The sequence below is a fragment of the Hippoglossus hippoglossus genome, chromosome 11 (assembly GCF_009819705.1).
Source record: "Hippoglossus hippoglossus isolate fHipHip1 chromosome 11, fHipHip1.pri, whole genome shotgun sequence".
Classification (NCBI taxonomy): Eukaryota; Metazoa; Chordata; class Actinopteri; order Pleuronectiformes; family Pleuronectidae; genus Hippoglossus; species Hippoglossus hippoglossus.
Genome location: NC_047161.1, coordinates 2,628,556 through 2,645,813, shown reverse-complemented (window position 1 = coordinate 2,645,813; position 17,258 = coordinate 2,628,556). Strand labels below are relative to the sequence as shown.

Here is a 17,258-nt window from a genome sequence, read left to right as displayed (position 1 = left end):
AACTAAATAAAGTACTTTTTTCCATCCAATGTCCACAAATTCAACTGAGACGACCACTCGCGTTAAATACATGTTCGATTTATTTGAAAGGGTAAGTACAAGTACATTGAAGCGAATTCGTGAAGTTTCTTTTCCTACTCGCGAGCATTTGACCAGAAACAACAGGGACTGATTATTTTGGGATGTTACGGACTCAAATCTAAATGTTCGGTCCTCGAGGAAACTTCTGAGTGTTTGTTAGTGTGAAACGAAGCCGAGCCTCAAAACAAAGATGGATTTATTGCAGAGGTTATTCAGAGAAGGCGGCCGAGGAGGTTGACGCTGAAATAAGCAAAATAAGTAGAAGAATTTGGTGAAAATAAAATAAAGATAACCATGAGAGTTGCTGTCCGGTGGAACGTGAGGTTCTGTGGTGAGGTGTTGCTGAGGGAGGAGCCCCGAGGAGCAGCAGCACAGAGGAGGCGGAGCTCTTCAGACATTAACCACATTTTAATCATCTGTGAGACCAGATGGGGACAAAACGGGAGACAGCAGAGCCGTGTCCACTGTGGACCACCAGTACTCCCCCCCCCCCCGTAGCTGTTTCAGACATGTCAACTCTCCCCATCATTAGTCACAACATAGTTTCATTCAGTGTTAGCAGGAGATCTTGCTGGTTCTGCTCCCTCCCCCATGATCTGAAATAGCGACGTAGTTGTACACAATAAATATAAAAAAGTGGGCTGGTGGTGTACTACTGCCCCCCCCGTGGTTGTTGTTTTTCTCTTATGCAAACACACACGTACGTACACAGCACATACACACATCCTGCGACTCCCCTCCGTCCGTCCCCATGTCCACGAGTCCTGACAAGTCCCCAGTGTTCGTCAACATCCTTCGGGTGCAGCAACTCAAGTCCGTGGCCATCGTGTATCTGTAAGCGACAGTTTGTTGTTCTTCAGTCAGAAGCTTTAAACGATCAATTAAATGTACAAGAACCCACTGAAAGACTAGTTCTTAATTATTGTGATTGTACGATGACGATTTACGAGGATGTTGAATTCAGAAACTTCCAGAAGAAGTGATATTGACCGTGAGCGGAGCAGCAGGAGTAAGTTGGTCTCACCAGGGTTCAGGTCGGCTGCAGGCGACGGTTCTTATGACTGAACGTCGGCCAGATCCGGAGGCATCGGGCACTTGGGGTGTTTGTTCTCATAGTGCTGCTTGAAAGTCTTGGGGTCGGGCATTTGAGACTGAAAGGAAACAAGAGGATAAAAGGTATTAGTCTTGTTTTCATCATGTGAATCAAGATTCAGCTACGTGAAGACAGGTTAGCATCAAAATGTCATAGTGTAGTAAATGAAAACAAGGGAGCAAAGTGTAGAATTAAATCTATAAATTAAATAAATATGTGATATGAAAACTACAGTAAACGATCAGATTAAACGTTCACTGGATTTCTTTCATTTTGAACAAGAGGTTGATTGTTGAATAGATTGTGAAGCAAATGTTTTAATGAGATACGTTTTTCAATAAAACTAATTTGACCCTGAAGCTTTGTTTTTCTTGTTCTTCTGTGTGTGTTTACAATGAAAGTGTTTATGTAAATCTGCACGTTTCTTATTAAACCTGTTTTACTTGTGTCCATCAAGTACTTAACGAGCAAATCTTCTAAACTCAGTGACGCACCACAGACACTGAAGCTTCAGTCGTGTGTTATTCTTTATTTCTGACAGATGAACTGAAACTGAAAGTCAAGTCAAATCCATCTCTAGAAACACCTGTAGGCTACAACCTGAGGACTTGTGTTGTGTTGTGTTGTGTTGTGCTCACCCGGCAGACCGGGCAGGTGTGGACCAGCGCCGCCATCGCCGCAGTCTTCTGGTCGGGGGCCTGACCTTTCTTCTTATCCGCTGCCTTCTTGGCGTTTTTCTGCTGGGACTGAATCTTCTGCTGCCCACGAGCCATGGCCCTCAGCTTTGACCTGCGGGGGGGAAACACAAAATAAACTGTCAACACTTATAACTGTGAAACCGCCCGAGGACCCAGAGCGTCCACCACGTCCATCTTGTCCTCGTGTGTCGATGTAACAAGATTCATCCATTTGTTTAGAGGATAGACTTCAATCATATTGTTTGACCTATATTATGTCGAGTTTCAGTTTAACATCACTCTACAGTGAGTGGATCCCTTTAATTGTAGTTTCCTGTCAATTAACTAATTAAACAAACTTATTCAGCTGCAATCGACCTCCACACCGATGCTGCAGTTGAACAGAAAACCTCAATGAACATTAACATTGTTTTTTTTTAAACAGATCTAAACTTTAGTTATAAGTTCACAACACAAGACGGGAACCTTCAACTGGTTTAACACCCTGTGAACGTGTCATTAAACTGGTGCAGCACCATCAGGGGTTATTATGACGTCATGAGTCATAGTCTTTTAAATGTCCCCCAGCAGAGACGAAGGGACACGTGTACGGAAGCTGTCTGACACATCAATAAACTGGACCTGAACAAACACAGGATTTGATTTATTGACTCGATTAAAACTTCGTCACGCGTCAATATTACAACAAATACAAACAATAAACAGGAGTTAAAACTTCCTGTGACGTGTTTTTAATAGTTTGATCCCAGTGGCTCCTGTGTTGAAACTTCACTGCGTGTGTGTGTGTGTGTGAAGCTGGAACTGGTCGATGTCGCTCACGTGGAGCCTCAGATATCGATTATATTCATAATAAATAATTTATAAGAAACGATCCGTTCGGTAAGGAGACGTCAACACGGGCCCGAAACAGGCCTCGGATCAGCCGGCGCCGCCTTGCTAACCCGTTAGCATCGGGAGCTAATCACGTGTGAGCGACTTTCCCGGGACATTTAACGTCGTTCGGAGGGAAAAGTGACGAGTTTCCGGTGGAAGCGACAGTTTTCTAACAGACACACGAGCCGCGGGTGTTTTAGAAAAGAGGAGAAACGCGTCGCGCGCGTTTTTTTACCTTCGAGCTGCGTCTCTCTCTGCGCAGTGTGTGGGGATGTCGGTGTTTAAATCCGGAGGAAACCACCGAGCACGAGAACTACCGAGGGCGACGAGGAGCAGCGCCCCGAGCGGACAGGAGGCGAACTGCACCTACAGGATGGATAGAGACTGTGTATACAAATAGAAACAGAGAGAGAGAATAAATAGAATATATAGATATTTTACAGATATATAAAATGGAAAGCTAGACAGACAGTTGGATAGATATAACAGAGATACACATGTCTAAACAGTGCAAGAGTAAAAGTTAAAACACAAGACCAGAGATATACAAAAATATAAAATCAAATAAGTCAAAAAAGAATAGAGTAAAGCAAAACTTTCTGCTTTTAGTATTAAAATAAAAATATATAAGACTCACCAGGGAGGATTTGAATGTTCAGGTTTGTAGTAAACAGGTGGAACCTCCTCACTTACCTCCCGTCTCACACAGACACAGGTTAGTGGTAGAAAGGTTCTGATGTTTTACTCAAATCAAAAAGTGTAAATTAAGCTAAACTCTTAACTGTTTATTCAAATCCTACTGAAGTGAAACATTCAAATAAATAAAAAGTCCCTGTTGATTTATCTACTGCTGAATTCTACTTGTTGTGGCTGCTCGAAGTTTATCTAGCTTGAATACTTTTCTATGCATATCAGAGGGATTGTCAAATGTTTTCTGTAAAGTTTGATATTGTTTTATCTCAAGATAGTTTGAACAATTTAAATTAAATTTAAATTAACCACAAGAAAAGTTTAGAGGGGACATGTCAGTCTGGTGTGAATCTGTGATCTGAAACAACTACTTCACATAAAAGCTTTTTGTTCAAATGTCTGGAAACTACTGGTTTGTTTAGATATGTGTATGTTTCTTAATTTAAAACTTAAAACATTTAAGCAGCATTTAAGTTTTTTTTTTTACTGAAGTCATTGTCTTTTTTCTCTTCAGTAAAATCCTCAGTGTATTTTGTGGTAAAACATGTAAAAAGTAAATAAAGTTAAATTCTTGAAGAACCTTTAAAGACCTCGGGGACAGAGAGCAGACAATCCAAACACAGTTTCATCACTTTATTACATTAAATGAGTCCATATCGTACGCACACAGAACAGAGACAGACATGTTTGTGGTTCTTTCTCTCTCCTCCTCCTCCTCCTCTTCCTCCTCCATCACCCAACACATCAGTCCATCAGGGCGGAGTGAGACCAACCACCACAGCACGGGAGTCAAATAAATCAAAGTAACATAACAACGTGTGGAGATGCAGTGACATTACTCAAGTTTCTCAGAGAATTTAAAAACAAAAAAGAACATTTTCTGAAAGTCACTCCACTTGAACCTGTTGGTTTTCAGCACAAACAGTGGATTCCTCCGTCTGCATTCACAGAGCATGTGTGTATTTCTACCATCTTGTGACTATTAGCAGCGATCCTGAACGCCACAGAGCACATAACAATAACAAAATGCCCGTTTCGTGAACTATCTGGACGTCACAGCGCGATTTCTAATAAGACGAAACACTCCTGAGAGTCAAACGTTACAAATCATCTGAAAACACCGGCGACCTGCATCTGAGCGACTTCTCTCAACGACGAAGACGAAGATGAAGAGTTCTGTTCCAAAGGGACGAGCGAGTGAGAAGAACGTGGAAAACACAGAAACCTGCAGCTTTAAGGTTTTACAGGTAACAGCTCCTCTCAGGGGACGTCGAGGTCGGTTTGAGTTAAAAGGGACTTTGAGGAAAACGCAGATACAAACATGAGCGTTGGAATGATCCGTTACATTTAATATTATAACGTTAGATTATAATATTCACAACCAAAACAGGAGGAGAGCAATTTGGAACGGAACTCTTTCAATATGAATTCAGTCAGGTTGGTCCCACTGAGGAAGCAACAGGGAGGAGAGCTGAGTTGAACAAGAGAGAGAGAGAGAGAGAGAGAGAGAGAGAGAGAGAGAGAGAGAGAGAGAGATCATCGACAAACACGAGGAGGAGACTGTTTTTTCTTTTTCTTCTTTTTTCTTTGCAGTATTTTACATTTTGGATAGTGAAAAAAAAACATATTTACAGAAATGCACAAACTAAGAACTGCTCCATAGAGAAAATGAGGAAAATAAGATATAAACTCTGTCATAAAAAGTAAAAAGAGGGAAATTAAAAATCAGTGATATTTACATGTGCGACAAGAGATGCAGAAAGTAGGTCGAGGGAGCAAATGGCTTCTGAGCGGAGGAGGAGAAGAATCTGCCATGTTCGATTCTCCGTCACAGGGTTTTGTCCTCACACCTTTTCATAGCCACAGAGGATCTGACGGCTCCGAGTGTGACGCACCCTGAAGAGTCGATCAAACAAAGTCCGGCAGTAACCCAGCGGACCGGGAGGTTGCTAGGTTGAAACCCAGAAGCAGCTGGGGGTGGGGAAAGAAAAGAAAAAGCTCCCCACTCTCCGCATACAGAATGAAAGTGGGGTTTGAAAACAAAGATGGCTGCAGTTCAAACAGCAGGAGGAGGCATGGTACGATAGTATCAAATATACTATTCTACAAACTTTCAAGTGCACTGCTGACTAGAAATCTGCATCGACTGCTCTACTCCTACAACACTGGCTGCTCAGACGGCAGCTTGGGACGTGGTCGGACACACAGACGCTTGTACTTCTACACTAGTGATACATTCGCTGGCTCCTCAACGTGGTAACAACTCCAAACTGGTCCTCATAAAGATAGAAGTACGACAGCAAACCGTAAAAGGAATTCCCCCGCTTGACATTAACGTGGTTTATGATACACGTCTGTTGACATGTCTGCAGCTGAACCTCAGTTAATATTATAAGCTTCTGCTCGTCGAGTTAACACGACGCGTCACTCGCTTGAAACATTTAATCCCGAGTTAAGAGTTCGAGTTTCTCTGCTGTGATTCAGCGACACGCGGCCCGACGTTCATTTTGCTCTTTTCCACAGTTAAGAACATTTTTTCTACACCAGAGCAGGAGTGATCGTAACGTTTTAGGGGAATTCCACCGTTTCAATACTTTAAAAAAAGCTTTAAAATCAATAATTTATCTTAAAACTATTTACTCTTACCAGCACAGTTACCCAAATTGAAAAGGTCTGACTCATCGTTAACATTGACGTCCTGCACGAAGCATGAAGCTGAAGCTCTGTGGACGTCGCTTTAATCTTTGGAGCTAAAAATGAAAAACTGAATTGAATTTGAGTGAAACACACCTCGGACACGTTACACCTCAGTGACATGAATTAAACCAGTGAACGTTTACTGTAAATGAACAATCAAGGAATAAACAGATTTTTCTGTTGAATGGTTAAAATGGGCGGAAGTTTAATGTTGAATTTCTTTCAGCAGGTAAATTGCACAAACAATTTCTTTAGGAGGCATCAATGTTGCCGTCTGTGGATTTCTTAATTACTATAGATAAGCTTCAGTGTTCGTCTCCAATTGAAGATACAGTGGAAACTTACACTTTTATCTAATAATCCACTGAGCACAACAAATCATTTGGTAGAACAGAGAACAAACAGCTTTGTTTGCTCATGATTAAAAGTCTATCTGAATATATTACTGTGATTAAGCTGAGCCACACATTCACGCTTCCTTCACCACTGACAGTTACAGCTCTAAGTACATTTAGTATTGGTGAAGAACAAGTTTCCCTCTGGAAGTTATTGTTTTTAGCACAGCCCCGCCCCCTCCTGATGAGGAAATGAATCTAAAGATAAAATCATGTTTAAAAGATGAGGAGGAATCTCAATTAGGGTTTGATTTGACCCATATTTACCGTATAAGTGAGTGTAAGTGTAACCAGAGAGGAAATTAAAACTCCACCATCGTCGAGTCCATTTTACGACCGCTGACGGGTTGGGGGATTATTTCTTTTTTCATGGGAACGTGTCGCTCTTTAGTTCAGGATTAAAACAGAAGCAACAGCTGGTCCTCAAAGTCGGGTGGTTTCCAGTTCAGTCTAAAAATACAGCTACTGAACATGATTCACGTCAGAGACAAATACAACAGATCTCCAACCAAACACTGAGAAATGCTACCTGGTGCTGCCACGTCAACAGGACATAAACCAGCTGGAGATCTAACTTGAGCTTAAACATCAGGCTGTAGACATGTATACTCTACACATATATATATATATATATATATATATATATATGAATAATGTGGCTGGAGAATTTCTGAATGTTTCAGTCCCTGCAGCAGTTCTCCAGCCCCGAGTTAAATAAAAACCTCCGTTACCCTGATGACCTACTTGGGGGCGTTTCTAGTCTTGGCCAGGCAGTGTGCAGTCCAACACGGAAACAACAGGGATTTTAAAAACATGGAAGAAACCTTAACAAAAAAAGCTGTAGAGACTAAATGTGTTGAGCTCACATGATGCATTTCAATACGTCAAATAAATAAACACAGATATAAAGAAGAAAAACGGGAAATAAAGGGTTGATTAAAAAACAAAACAAAAAAAACAAAAAAGGTTATATAACAGAGGACCAGCCCCTAGTATTGAACCTTCACATACCACCTGAGCAGCAGCAAGACGACTGTGTGTGTCTGTGTGTGTCTGTGTGTGTGTGTAACGATCTCCTGCCGTAGCTTCAACCCGGGCAGCTACACAACTACGAGTTTGTTCAACGTGTGTACTGTACAAAAACAGATCATCTAAGAGGAGAGCAAGCAGCACAGAGGAAAGCTGTAGTGTGTGTGTGTGTGTGTGTGTGTGTGTGTGTGTGTGTGTGTGTGTGTGTGTGTGTGTGTGTGTGTGTGTGTGTGTGTGTGTGTGTGTGTGTGTGTGTGTGTGTGTGGCTGACAGGAGGCAGGCAGGTGAGAAGCGGCTTCAGATGCTGTTAAGAGATCCTGGTACTGAGCTGTGTTGAGATGAATCTGAACCGGTGCCGTCTGAAAAAGGAGAAAGTAATTTGTGAACAAATGCTCCACAACATACAAGCATATCGAACATACGTGACTAAGTATGATGACTCGTGTGGCTGAATAACTATAAATGATGTGTAATATTCATTTTGCATCACAATTGAGATCAGAGTCGCTCCCACAGAACCAAGTAAAACCAGTGATATTAAGATGATGAAATGAGGGTGAGTTTCCCACCGTGGGCGGAAGCAGCTGTGTGCGAGCGGGCGTGAGGAGGGATGAGGGTGGAGTTTAGCTGGGGCTGGATTGACAGCTCTGCGGAGGATAAGAGGAGAGTTTCTATTAAATGGTGAGTCATTGTGTCACCGGACAAAAGGATAGTGTGCGTGTTGTGTTCGCTGCAGCTCCTCGGGGGTCACAGCTCGGCCCAACAAGCAAAACCAAGGAACACAACCTTATTGTGTTTAGCTTAACATGTGGCGAAGACAATTCATCAACCAGGAACAACAGAAATCTCACTTTTCATTGTGAATGAGGTCAAAATGAACAACGCAGACACAGCAGATCCACGGCGTTGTTCCTGATTTGTGTTGTGCTGCAACTCGACTACATCCCTGAATCACAAATGAGCTCATGGGTGTTCCGTGTACCTGTGGTGCTGAAGTTGAAGAGCATCGGCAGCTCTCGGCCGCTGGGCAGCCGCGTGTTGGGCTGGCGCAGCTCGTCGAAGAAGGCGTGCGAGCAGGCCTCTAGCGGGGAGAAGCGCGAGGCCGGTGTGTACTCCAGCAGCCGGGAGCAGAGGGCGATGGCCTCCGGAGGGGTGCGAGGTTTAAACACCTGAAGGACCAGGAGAGGTTTCGGTTTGAAGTCAAACAGCCACAAAAAGGTACGATTAAAAAGAAACGATTCACAGCCTCATGTCAGAATCTACATATCTACGTGGCATCCTGACACATTATTCACACCAGGTTTTTTTGAGTGTGGTAAATGTAAAACCTGTAAAAAATGAAGCAGAGCAGAAAACTCTCCTCTCTGTAGTAAATGTTCAAGAGCCACTTCTGGTGGTTTTACGTTGTTTTCTGTCGGTGTCGGTGTTAATCGACTTTCAGAAGAAGGACATTAAAGCACTTCAGCAGATTTAAACAGCCCGTGTGGGCGACAACACGTCGACAGGCTCCATCTTTTGTTCTGAGCGACCGGAGTCAGGCACAATCTGTCACTTTCAGATCAGCTTTCTTTTTGAGACAATTACTAATATGTAGATTGTTACAGTGGGTGTGCACGTACAGAGAATTTCTATGAAAACGCAACTTTATAAAATGTGTCTCATACCATGTGAGGAATAAAAGTCCGTCTGAATATTTGCTTGTCTATCGTCTGATGTTTTCTATACTGAACAATTAATCCAGAATATAACCAGCAGACTAATTGATACTGAAAGATTCAGTTAGAAATTCTCTGTGTTCTCAGATGTTTCATCCTCAGGTTTCTCTTTACCTTGGTCCATGGATGAGCTTTAATCTGAGGGAACTTGAACTCTGTGTAGTTCGGGTTCATCTCTCGGATCTGTTCCCGTGTCGGTGTTCCCAGAACCTGAAAATCCACAGTTAGGGGAGAATGGTTATCTTAGCAGCCTTGAGTCATGAGAGTCCTGGAAACACTACTGTCAGAAGTTAAAGTCTGTTATAGTCTAACCCAAATCTAGAAATCACACCTGAGAGAGACAGAAAAAAATCTCTTCACGCTGTTCTGCGATACGACACAATACACAGAGACTATCAACAACACACACACACACACACCTTGATAATCTCTACAAGTTGGTCCACTCCACTGTCCCCGGGGAATATGGGCTGTCCGAGCAGCAGCTCCGCGAGAACGCAGCCTGCTGACCAGATGTCAATGTTTGCTGTGTAGTCTGTGGCCCCGAAAATTAACTCCGGGGCCCGATAATACCGTGAGCAGATATACGACACGTTGGGTTCACCGCGCACCAGCTGCTTGGCGCTGGGGACACACACAAGAAATCACATTACACGACGACAAAGGTTCACAGAACAGAGTGCAGGGGTCAGTCAGGCAGTGAAAAGGGGGGAGGGATTGTGGGAGAGTAGTTATTCATAGTTAAAAGTTCCACAGTAATTGGAACCAGTCGCGAGAACTCACCTGCCGAAGTCGCACAGCTTGAGGATGGCAGTCTCTGGGTCCACGAGCAGGTTCTGGGGCTTGATGTCTCTGTGACACACTCCCTGGGAATGGATATAAGCCAGGCTGCGAAACAACTGGTACATGTAGACCTGCGGGGGGGAGAGAACACAAGATCAGCTCTCTGCTGGAAGAGACAACATGGCAACAGCTTCATGATTATACACTGCTTTCTTTTCAATTTGCTTGTTGCAATTTGCTAAATTCAGTTAACCTTGATCAGTGTATATATGTACTTTCCTCCTTTTTATTCAAAATAAACACAAACAAAAAACAAAAAACTGTAAGATTACTTTTACTCATAAGTGATGCAGTGAATGAAAATGTCGACTGGTCAAAATTACCTTCACATATATGATAGGAATGATGCTCTTGGCCTTGTTAAAATGCCTGGCAACCCTGTAGACCGTCTCAGGGACAAAGTCCAGCACCAGGTTGAGGTACACTTCATCTTTCTGGACAGCATTCAACCAAAAGTGAGAGAGACAGAGAGAGAGACAGACAGGAAGAGAGAGACAGGGAGGGAGAGATACAGTCAAGCTGTTTTCAGATAGGAACTCCAGAAAAAGGCCTGACCCAATTTGACAGACATTTTCTTTTGCCTTTCACATATGAAGGATGCGAGATTGTCCGGGTCAGACTCGTTCACAACAACAGAGCATTCAGCCGAGAGGCGGAGCCTGGGTAGAGCAGCAGGAGGCAGGACATGGCGTCGGGCCCGATCACCTGAAGCTCTCGAATCTCGTCTTCCTCTGTGTGTAGGCTCGTCTTTTTCATCCTGAGATATTTGTCTTGTTTTAGTCTATTTCAGTTTTGCATCTAAAACATAATCACCACAGCCTCTTACTCATTGTGAACTTTTCTCCTGTTGTATTCTCACATGGGCTCAATCGGACATCTTCCAGTAATTTCACCAGGGGGCTGGCAGGAGAAGTTCCTATCCGTAATGTCAGCAGCAACTGACGAGGACATTTACGTTCCCACATTCAGCCGCTCCGGAAAAATGTCTGGAAAATGTTCGGACTTCAGAGCTCGTCTGAGAGCAGCTGTGAAATCACTGCTCATCAATTCTCAGAGGCAGTGACACTGGGACTTTCACAAACTGAATTATGAACTTGTGAATAATGAGTTAGAACTGTTACTATATTTGTGAGTCAGAGAAATGGACTACTTCCCATTTTTATGGCCAGGGTATTTCTAGTTACACTGTACACGAGTAATCTTACCTTTTATGTGCAGTACATTCATATATCATTTCCTGTTTAACGGAAATTTCCTAATTACCGTAAAACTATGATATAAGAGTGAGTTATATGGTGAATAGTCAAAGGTTCGTATTATCAGATCCAATCTGTGTTATGTGAAAAACAAAACGAGCTGAAGTACCTTCTCGCCACTGGAGTAGAAGAAGTAACGTAGTCGGACGATGTTGCAGTGATCCAGCTTCCTCATGATCTGAAGTTCACGATTCTGCAAACGCACGAGAGTTCACGTGGAACAAAATCAACAAAGTGACAGAGAAAAACCTTAGATACATAACTTGTTACAGAAAAGAAAAGCAAATATGTGGAGAAATAACATCGTGACAGTTTTACCTTGAACCTCTTATCCTGCAGAACCTTTTTGATGGCCACCATCTCTTGGCTGTCGATGAGCCGAGCCTGGTACACCACACCAAACGACCCATTTCCAATCACCTGCAAGACGAGGACCACGAAAGTGACAAATCATGAACAGAAAGTAGATTCACCTTCAAAAGTCATAATTCTCATGATAATTAGGGATCCAGGGGCATTGATCAAATCAGTTTGTGCTGAGTAACAATAAAGGCCTTGGTTACAGGAGTAGCGGAGGTTAAGAACAGCAGCACTTCTACATGGAAGGGACAAAGCTCTGGATGATGACTGTGAAGGTCCTGGTGTTTCTCACCTTGATGTCAGTGTAAGAGACTTCCTGTGGGCGGTCTGGTCCCTGACCCGGTGTGGCCACCACTGTCGTCACCTTGCCGCTGTCTCCTAGGAAACGAGCACAGACAGGATTATAACGAGGTGAAGCGATACGATAATAAAGTTTCAGATCATGTCTCTTCATCGTGTAACACGAGTAAGAACGGGGCGATTCATTTCATCTCCTTTATTTTAATATGAAGTCCAACACTTGAGTCGTGTGTAATATCAGCTTTATTGTGTTAAAACGTGATAAGTTATAAGACGGATTAAAGTTGGCTGTTGTCCCTCTGGCTCTTCTCCTCTCACATCCAACCCAGGACCCTCACTGCAGCCAACCATCACATCTGGGCCTCCTCTCCGCTGGCCGATGGAATATTTAGGTTAATGACAGCCCAGTGAACGGATGTCAACTTTACAAAAGCCTCGGAGGAAGGAGAAGGGGATGACAGGAGTTCATCTTCCAGACACTGTGACTAATTAAACTGGGAAGGAATCCAGAAATAGGCCAGAGACACTTTCTTTGTCCTGATAAACTGTTTTAAGTTGTGACAGGTTTTCTATAAAAGAGGATTATTCTGTCATATTATCCTGCAGCGACGCACTGAATCAAACCAAACCAGAATAGCAATTGACGAATTTAGTGTTTACTTCAGTGTAGAATCCTGCCTCGAAGAAAACTCCTCTGTGTTTGGAATAGATTTCAACACTGACTTCCCCAGTTTACACTTAATAAATGAGTGGAGCTGGGCTGCTGTGGCTCAAGAGTTAGAGCGGGTCGTCCACTAAGCAGAAGGTCGGTGGTCTGATCCCTGCATCCTCCAGTCTGCGCGCTGAAGTGCAGATAATACAATTATACTAATTATTGATTTATAAAAAGATTATTCTGCTTTTAAATCATTTATATTAGATGTAACAATGAAATAGTGAGAGAGAGGCGATTAAGTCGATGGGAATTAAATGTTCCTCTGCTGATCAGTGTTTAAATAAGTAATGGAGCAGCCCTTTGCCATGTAGTTGTCATCGTGCTGTGTCATTGTCAGCATGTCCACATACTTACTGCTTTGTTTACCAAACAACACAATGCACTTATTCTTATAGCCGTCTTACAGCAGGAACTGCATGTCCTGGTGCCTGTGCACGTCCACACAGACACATACAGTAAACTGCCCTCAGTCACTAAAGTGTGCTGGACATCCAATGACATGCTGGAGATATCTGTTACAGCTGAGAATGTGAGACCTGTAGAGTGACCGTGTGAGTGATTTCTCTGCCCCAGTGACTGGGTTCATCCTCTGGACACACAAACACACACACACACAAACACACACACACTGGTTCCAGTTTAAAGGCAGGATAGTTTTTTGCAGTATACGTTCGTGCCACCCGGACGCATCGGTCTGCAAGGCCGGAGACATCAGAGCTCCTTTCCTGCTTCGATTACGTGTTTTTACAGTCGGGAAAATAAACTTTCAAAGGCTTGAAACTTGCCCGAGGTAAATAATGTATCATCAGCTGCTTTCAGACCTGCACTGACGTCCGGATACTTTCCCCAAATTTTCCGAGAGGCAGTTAGTGAGAAAGAAAATATCCGAGTCAGTTGTTGACTGAGTAAAAAACATTTAGCATCCTGTCATTTGCCTGAAATTCACAGAAGGAAATTTGAATCTCCTGGAGGAAATAATATCTAACAAAAATGTCAAACTTTGTCATAAGTTTCTCTCTTTTTGATTTTGCATCTATAAACTCAAATCGATGTGATTTCTAGCAAAAGTTACGACTATATTTTAAAATGTAAAAAACAGGACATACTATTCTGATTAACAAGCAGATTTTTATGTTAATGTCTCGTCTTCATACACAGAAGAACACGGTACTGAAATGAGCTCTACACCTTAAAGCCAAGCGACTTTAATGAAGTTTAGCTTATTAATATGCAGTTTAATGCAGCAAGATCTTCCCAAGACTGACCAGGACATCTGCTCTATAGGGGGAGAGTCTGTCGGAGGACTGAGGTTTCCATCAAGTATCTATTGCTCTAGAAGTTAAAGTGCTCTCGTGACACTTTACAACAGAAACATGTTCTCAGTGGATCGTGGTTATGTCTCAGTGCATAAGCTGGTTTACTTCAAATCAAGCAATTGTGAAAATTGTTGTTGATCACATGATTATGTTTCATCATTTCTGTCTCCGTTGAATTTCCCAATGAGAAAAGCATGAATCATTACACAGCGACTGTTTCATTAGAGGGAAAATCCGACATGAAATCGTGTTGCTACAGTGTGATGTGTGTGTGAATATGAGCATCTCTCCTACAGCTGAGTGGCACAGAGACAGACTGTGGTGACGAGCTGCTCCACACACAGTGAATAATGGAACAACTGCTCGGACACTGTGACAGCAGACATGCCCATTACAATGGGCGGTGGGGGAAATTTCTGATTTACAGAAGTCGTCACTATTTCCAGATCCATTTCCCTTTGGCTGAAATAGCTTATCGTTAAAGTGTCAGCTGACGCGCTGGACCGCGAAATCAATCATCAACTGGATTTGTTTGTGGCCACGACCACAAAATCAACACCGACCACCTCGTGACGATTCTCCTTTTTTTGTCCAAATGGGTAAAATCTTTCTTAATCGGCGCATTGATTCATTCAAAGCACGGACCGGCCACTTGTGACTGGATCACTCAGGAGGAATGTTCACACCAGGTACAAACATACGCACAATCACACCTACAGGCAATTTAACATCTTCAATTACATGTCTTTGGACTGTGGAAGGAAGCCAGACGCAGAAAACACACGTAGACACGTTGAGAAAAACCAAACTCCACTTAGAAGAGCCGTGGTCGGCCGATTAAGTTTCAGGACGCTACATTACAAACTAGTAGACTGGACTAAGGGCCATGGATGTATTTGATAACAGCAGGACAACCTAGAAACATTTCTACATCCTTAACGCTCCATGTCCGAACTAAAATGTACTCATCATTCTCTCCGGAAGATATCTGCGTAAAATAGGTTAAGCCTGACTCTTGAAATAGCCTCAACGTCTCCAGGACCTGACAACGGACCCATCAATCATCCATAAGAGTATCTGGAACAGCCGAAGGCGACATTCGAGCTCCAGGGGCCCGGAGGCGGTGTGGACGCTGCTGCTGCTGCTGTTCCTGCAGAGGGGGGGCAGAGGAAACCAGGTTCTCCCTGCTTTGAACTGGGGATGACCTCCCATCCAGAGTCTCATATTAAAGCCACACTCTGCTGCCTGCTAATGGATGATAAGGTTTGGATTAACACGCATGCACACGGTGATGAGGATAAGCCACACGTCCACCGTGTCCCCACAGAAAGCTTCTCCTTGGCATTCCTGCAGATTGCTGCATCCCTCGCATCCTCCAGGCGTCGGGCCACCTGCTGCTGAGCCTTTGCCCCACAGGTGACCTTGGTGAGGAGGCAACTCTCCACCCCGACCCCCCCCTCCCTCCCCAGGCGAGGCCGACTGATGGGACAACACCCCCCCCTCAACAACACCCGCTACAAGTTGAAGTGTGTCAGTCTGGCACAAAGAAACCACAGAGCCCGATGAGCTGCTCATAGCGATATCGACCCGGTGCAGAAACATCAATAAATCAGATTGAACGTGAGGTTAATGGAGGTTATAGCAGGTTCAAGTGGGGACCGGGGGGTCGTTAAACAGCCTCCGGTCGAGCTGGAGTCTGACAACACAGCCCGCAAAACAAGTGGCTGGCGCTAGCATGCTGGCTAGGTTAGCATGCTAGCGAGCTGGTTAGCGTCCACACCGGAGCGAGGACGTCTTCCTCCGGGTTGCGGCACACACCACGACCCGGAGTGTTTTAAAGGGGAAAAGGCGCTGGGGGGGGGACGGGGTACATGTTGGAGAAGCTCCGGTGAAGAAGCGGTGGTCGGGGGGGGGACAACTTACGAGCGAGCTTCAGGTTCGAGCATCCCGACGAGCTGGTGCCGGAGGCCTGAGGGACCCCGGACTTTCCTGTGCTGCTCCCCACGGCAGCGGCTGATCCGGCGGCGGACGCGGCGGAGGCGGCGGCGGCTCCCGGAACACCTGGCGGCTCAGCAAACGAGCTGGTCCTGGGCCGCCCGCTGCCGCTCATATCTCTGCGCAGGGCTCAGGGTTGACTCCTCACTGTGTTCAGCCCGGCGACCATTAACCGCGAGCACCCAGCGGCGGACAAATCGTGGGAAGAGACGCCGAGGATCACCGCTCCCGCTGCCGCCGGCTGTCTGGACTGTTGCTAGACACCTAGAAACAGAGCGCGCGCAATGCCGCCTGGGAGATGAAGTCCGCCGGGGCCGCTGCTCCGCTTGGCCGCTGCGACTTCCTCAGAGCCCAAGAACTACAAATGTAGAATGACTGCTCAGTGGATGTAGGCCGAGGAAAACAATGATATATTAATATATCTAATAAAAATAATATAAATTACATGTATTGGTTTTTAATCTTATTTTAAAACCTGACTATTAACAATATATAATGACATTAACAATAATAATGCACGAGAAATAACTGTAAAATTACTTTTCAGTGGATGTAGGCCGAGGAAAAATCTATTTATCTAATCTAAATATTATCGCAATCATAAAAAGGTACAAAATATATGTACTCCAATAAAAGAAGAGAAAAAACTTGAATTTTATCTTATCATAGATTATTTTTGACATCAGAATAGAGTCGCTGGTACATACATAAGAGTAACCTGAGTATTAGTACTTTAGATGTTTGTAGAATTATGACATTAACACTAATAACGCAAATGGGAATATAACCCTTATTGCAAAGTATCATGAGTGACACTTGACAGATTCAGCTTTTTGCGACACCATTTAAATTTTCAACTCGATTTCCCTGAAACATAGAATTTCTCTGTATTCATATTCTATTGAATCAGTGATGCAATGATATGTCTTGAGTAAACAGGGCACGACGAGCTGGGTCAACGCCACCTCCTGCGTCTCTGCCAGTACGTGAAGCTCTTCCATGAGGTCCCCTTACCTTAACCCACCTCTCACCCAATATGGCCTGAGTCTGAAAGGCGACGCTAATCCAATGAGCTCTCTCCACACCGAGATGCTTGATAAAGGCCAGATGGAAAAGTACACACTGTATGTTCCAGGGATCTGGGGCCGGTGGTCGAGGTGGCGACCTCTATAGATTCTTGTTTGTGTAATAATAAAGTTGCT

General features: G+C 43.9%; 3 protein-coding genes and 1 long non-coding RNA gene across 8 annotated transcripts in view; all 4 read right to left on the bottom strand.

Moving 5' to 3' along the window:
* LOC117770959 (tapasin-like) overlaps positions 1-17,258 on the bottom strand; it is a 1,175,540-nt gene that overhangs the window by 540,989 nt on the left and 617,293 nt on the right. The gene's annotated exons all lie outside the window — the stretch shown is intronic.
* Positions 63-3,099, bottom strand: zgc:91910 (uncharacterized protein LOC445276 homolog). 3 transcript variants are annotated; one of them, XR_004615476.1, is made up of 4 exons: positions 2,981-3,099; positions 1,813-1,988; positions 1,029-1,232; positions 63-990 (listed from the first exon to the last, which is right to left on the bottom strand). XR_004615476.1 is itself a non-coding variant. In XM_034601008.1 (4 exons), exons 2-3 carry the CDS (start codon positions 1,945-1,947, stop codon positions 1,137-1,139), a joined length of 231 nt encoding a protein of 76 aa, XP_034456899.1. In that variant the 5' UTR covers positions 1,948-1,988; positions 2,981-3,099; the 3' UTR covers positions 63-913; positions 1,106-1,136. The 3 variants fall into 3 exon arrangements, 2 of the variants coding, with proteins under 2 accessions (XP_034456899.1, XP_034456901.1); XM_034601008.1 differs by having other exon boundaries at positions 63-913; positions 1,106-1,232; XM_034601010.1 differs by having other exon boundaries at positions 63-913; positions 1,106-1,232; positions 1,813-1,963; positions 2,981-3,088.
* Positions 4,051-4,647, bottom strand: LOC117771033. The gene is made up of 2 exons (XR_004615494.1): positions 4,579-4,647; positions 4,051-4,521 (listed from the first exon to the last, which is right to left on the bottom strand). It is a non-coding gene; the product is annotated as an uncharacterized LOC117771033 (long non-coding RNA).
* On the bottom strand, positions 6,318-16,358 carry LOC117770965 (glycogen synthase kinase-3 beta-like). 3 transcript variants are annotated; one of them, XM_034600926.1, is made up of 12 exons: positions 15,985-16,358; positions 12,023-12,108; positions 11,689-11,790; positions 11,480-11,563; positions 10,438-10,548; positions 10,055-10,185; positions 9,691-9,895; positions 9,386-9,481; positions 8,539-8,725; positions 8,126-8,203; positions 7,822-7,915; positions 6,318-7,775 (listed from the first exon to the last, which is right to left on the bottom strand). In XM_034600926.1, the coding sequence occupies exons 1-11, from the start codon at positions 16,169-16,171 to the stop codon at positions 7,854-7,856; spliced, it is 1,329 nt and encodes a 442-aa protein (XP_034456817.1). In that variant the 5' UTR covers positions 16,172-16,358; the 3' UTR covers positions 6,318-7,775; positions 7,822-7,853. The 3 variants fall into 3 exon arrangements, with proteins under 3 accessions (XP_034456817.1, XP_034456818.1, XP_034456816.1); XM_034600927.1 differs by having other exon boundaries at positions 6,318-7,767; XM_034600925.1 differs by having other exon boundaries at positions 6,318-7,915; positions 15,985-16,357.

What these genes read in the sequence shown, in the direction of transcription:
- LOC117770965 (XM_034600926.1), bottom strand. Translation starts at nt 16,171, where the DNA reads ATGAGCGGCAGCGGGCGGCCCAGGACCAGCTCGTTTGCTGAGCCGCCA. An exon ending in TCTCTTACACTGACATCAAG is followed by an intron (nt 11,791 to 12,022) that starts GTGAGAAACACC and finishes CTCGTCTTGCAG; the next exon opens with GTGATTGGAAATGGGTCGTT. An exon ending in CTTCAACTTCAGCACCACAG is followed by an intron (nt 8,204 to 8,538) that starts GTACACGGAACA and finishes TATCCTCCGCAG; the next exon opens with AGCTGTCAATCCAGCCCCAG.
- zgc:91910 (XM_034601008.1), bottom strand. Translation starts at nt 1,947, where the DNA reads ATGGCTCGTGGGCAGCAGAAGATTCAGTCCCAGCAGAAAAACGCCAAG. An exon ending in ACACCTGCCCGGTCTGCCGG is followed by an intron (nt 1,233 to 1,812) that starts GTGAGCACAACA and finishes GTTTCCTTTCAG; the next exon opens with TCTCAAATGCCCGACCCCAA.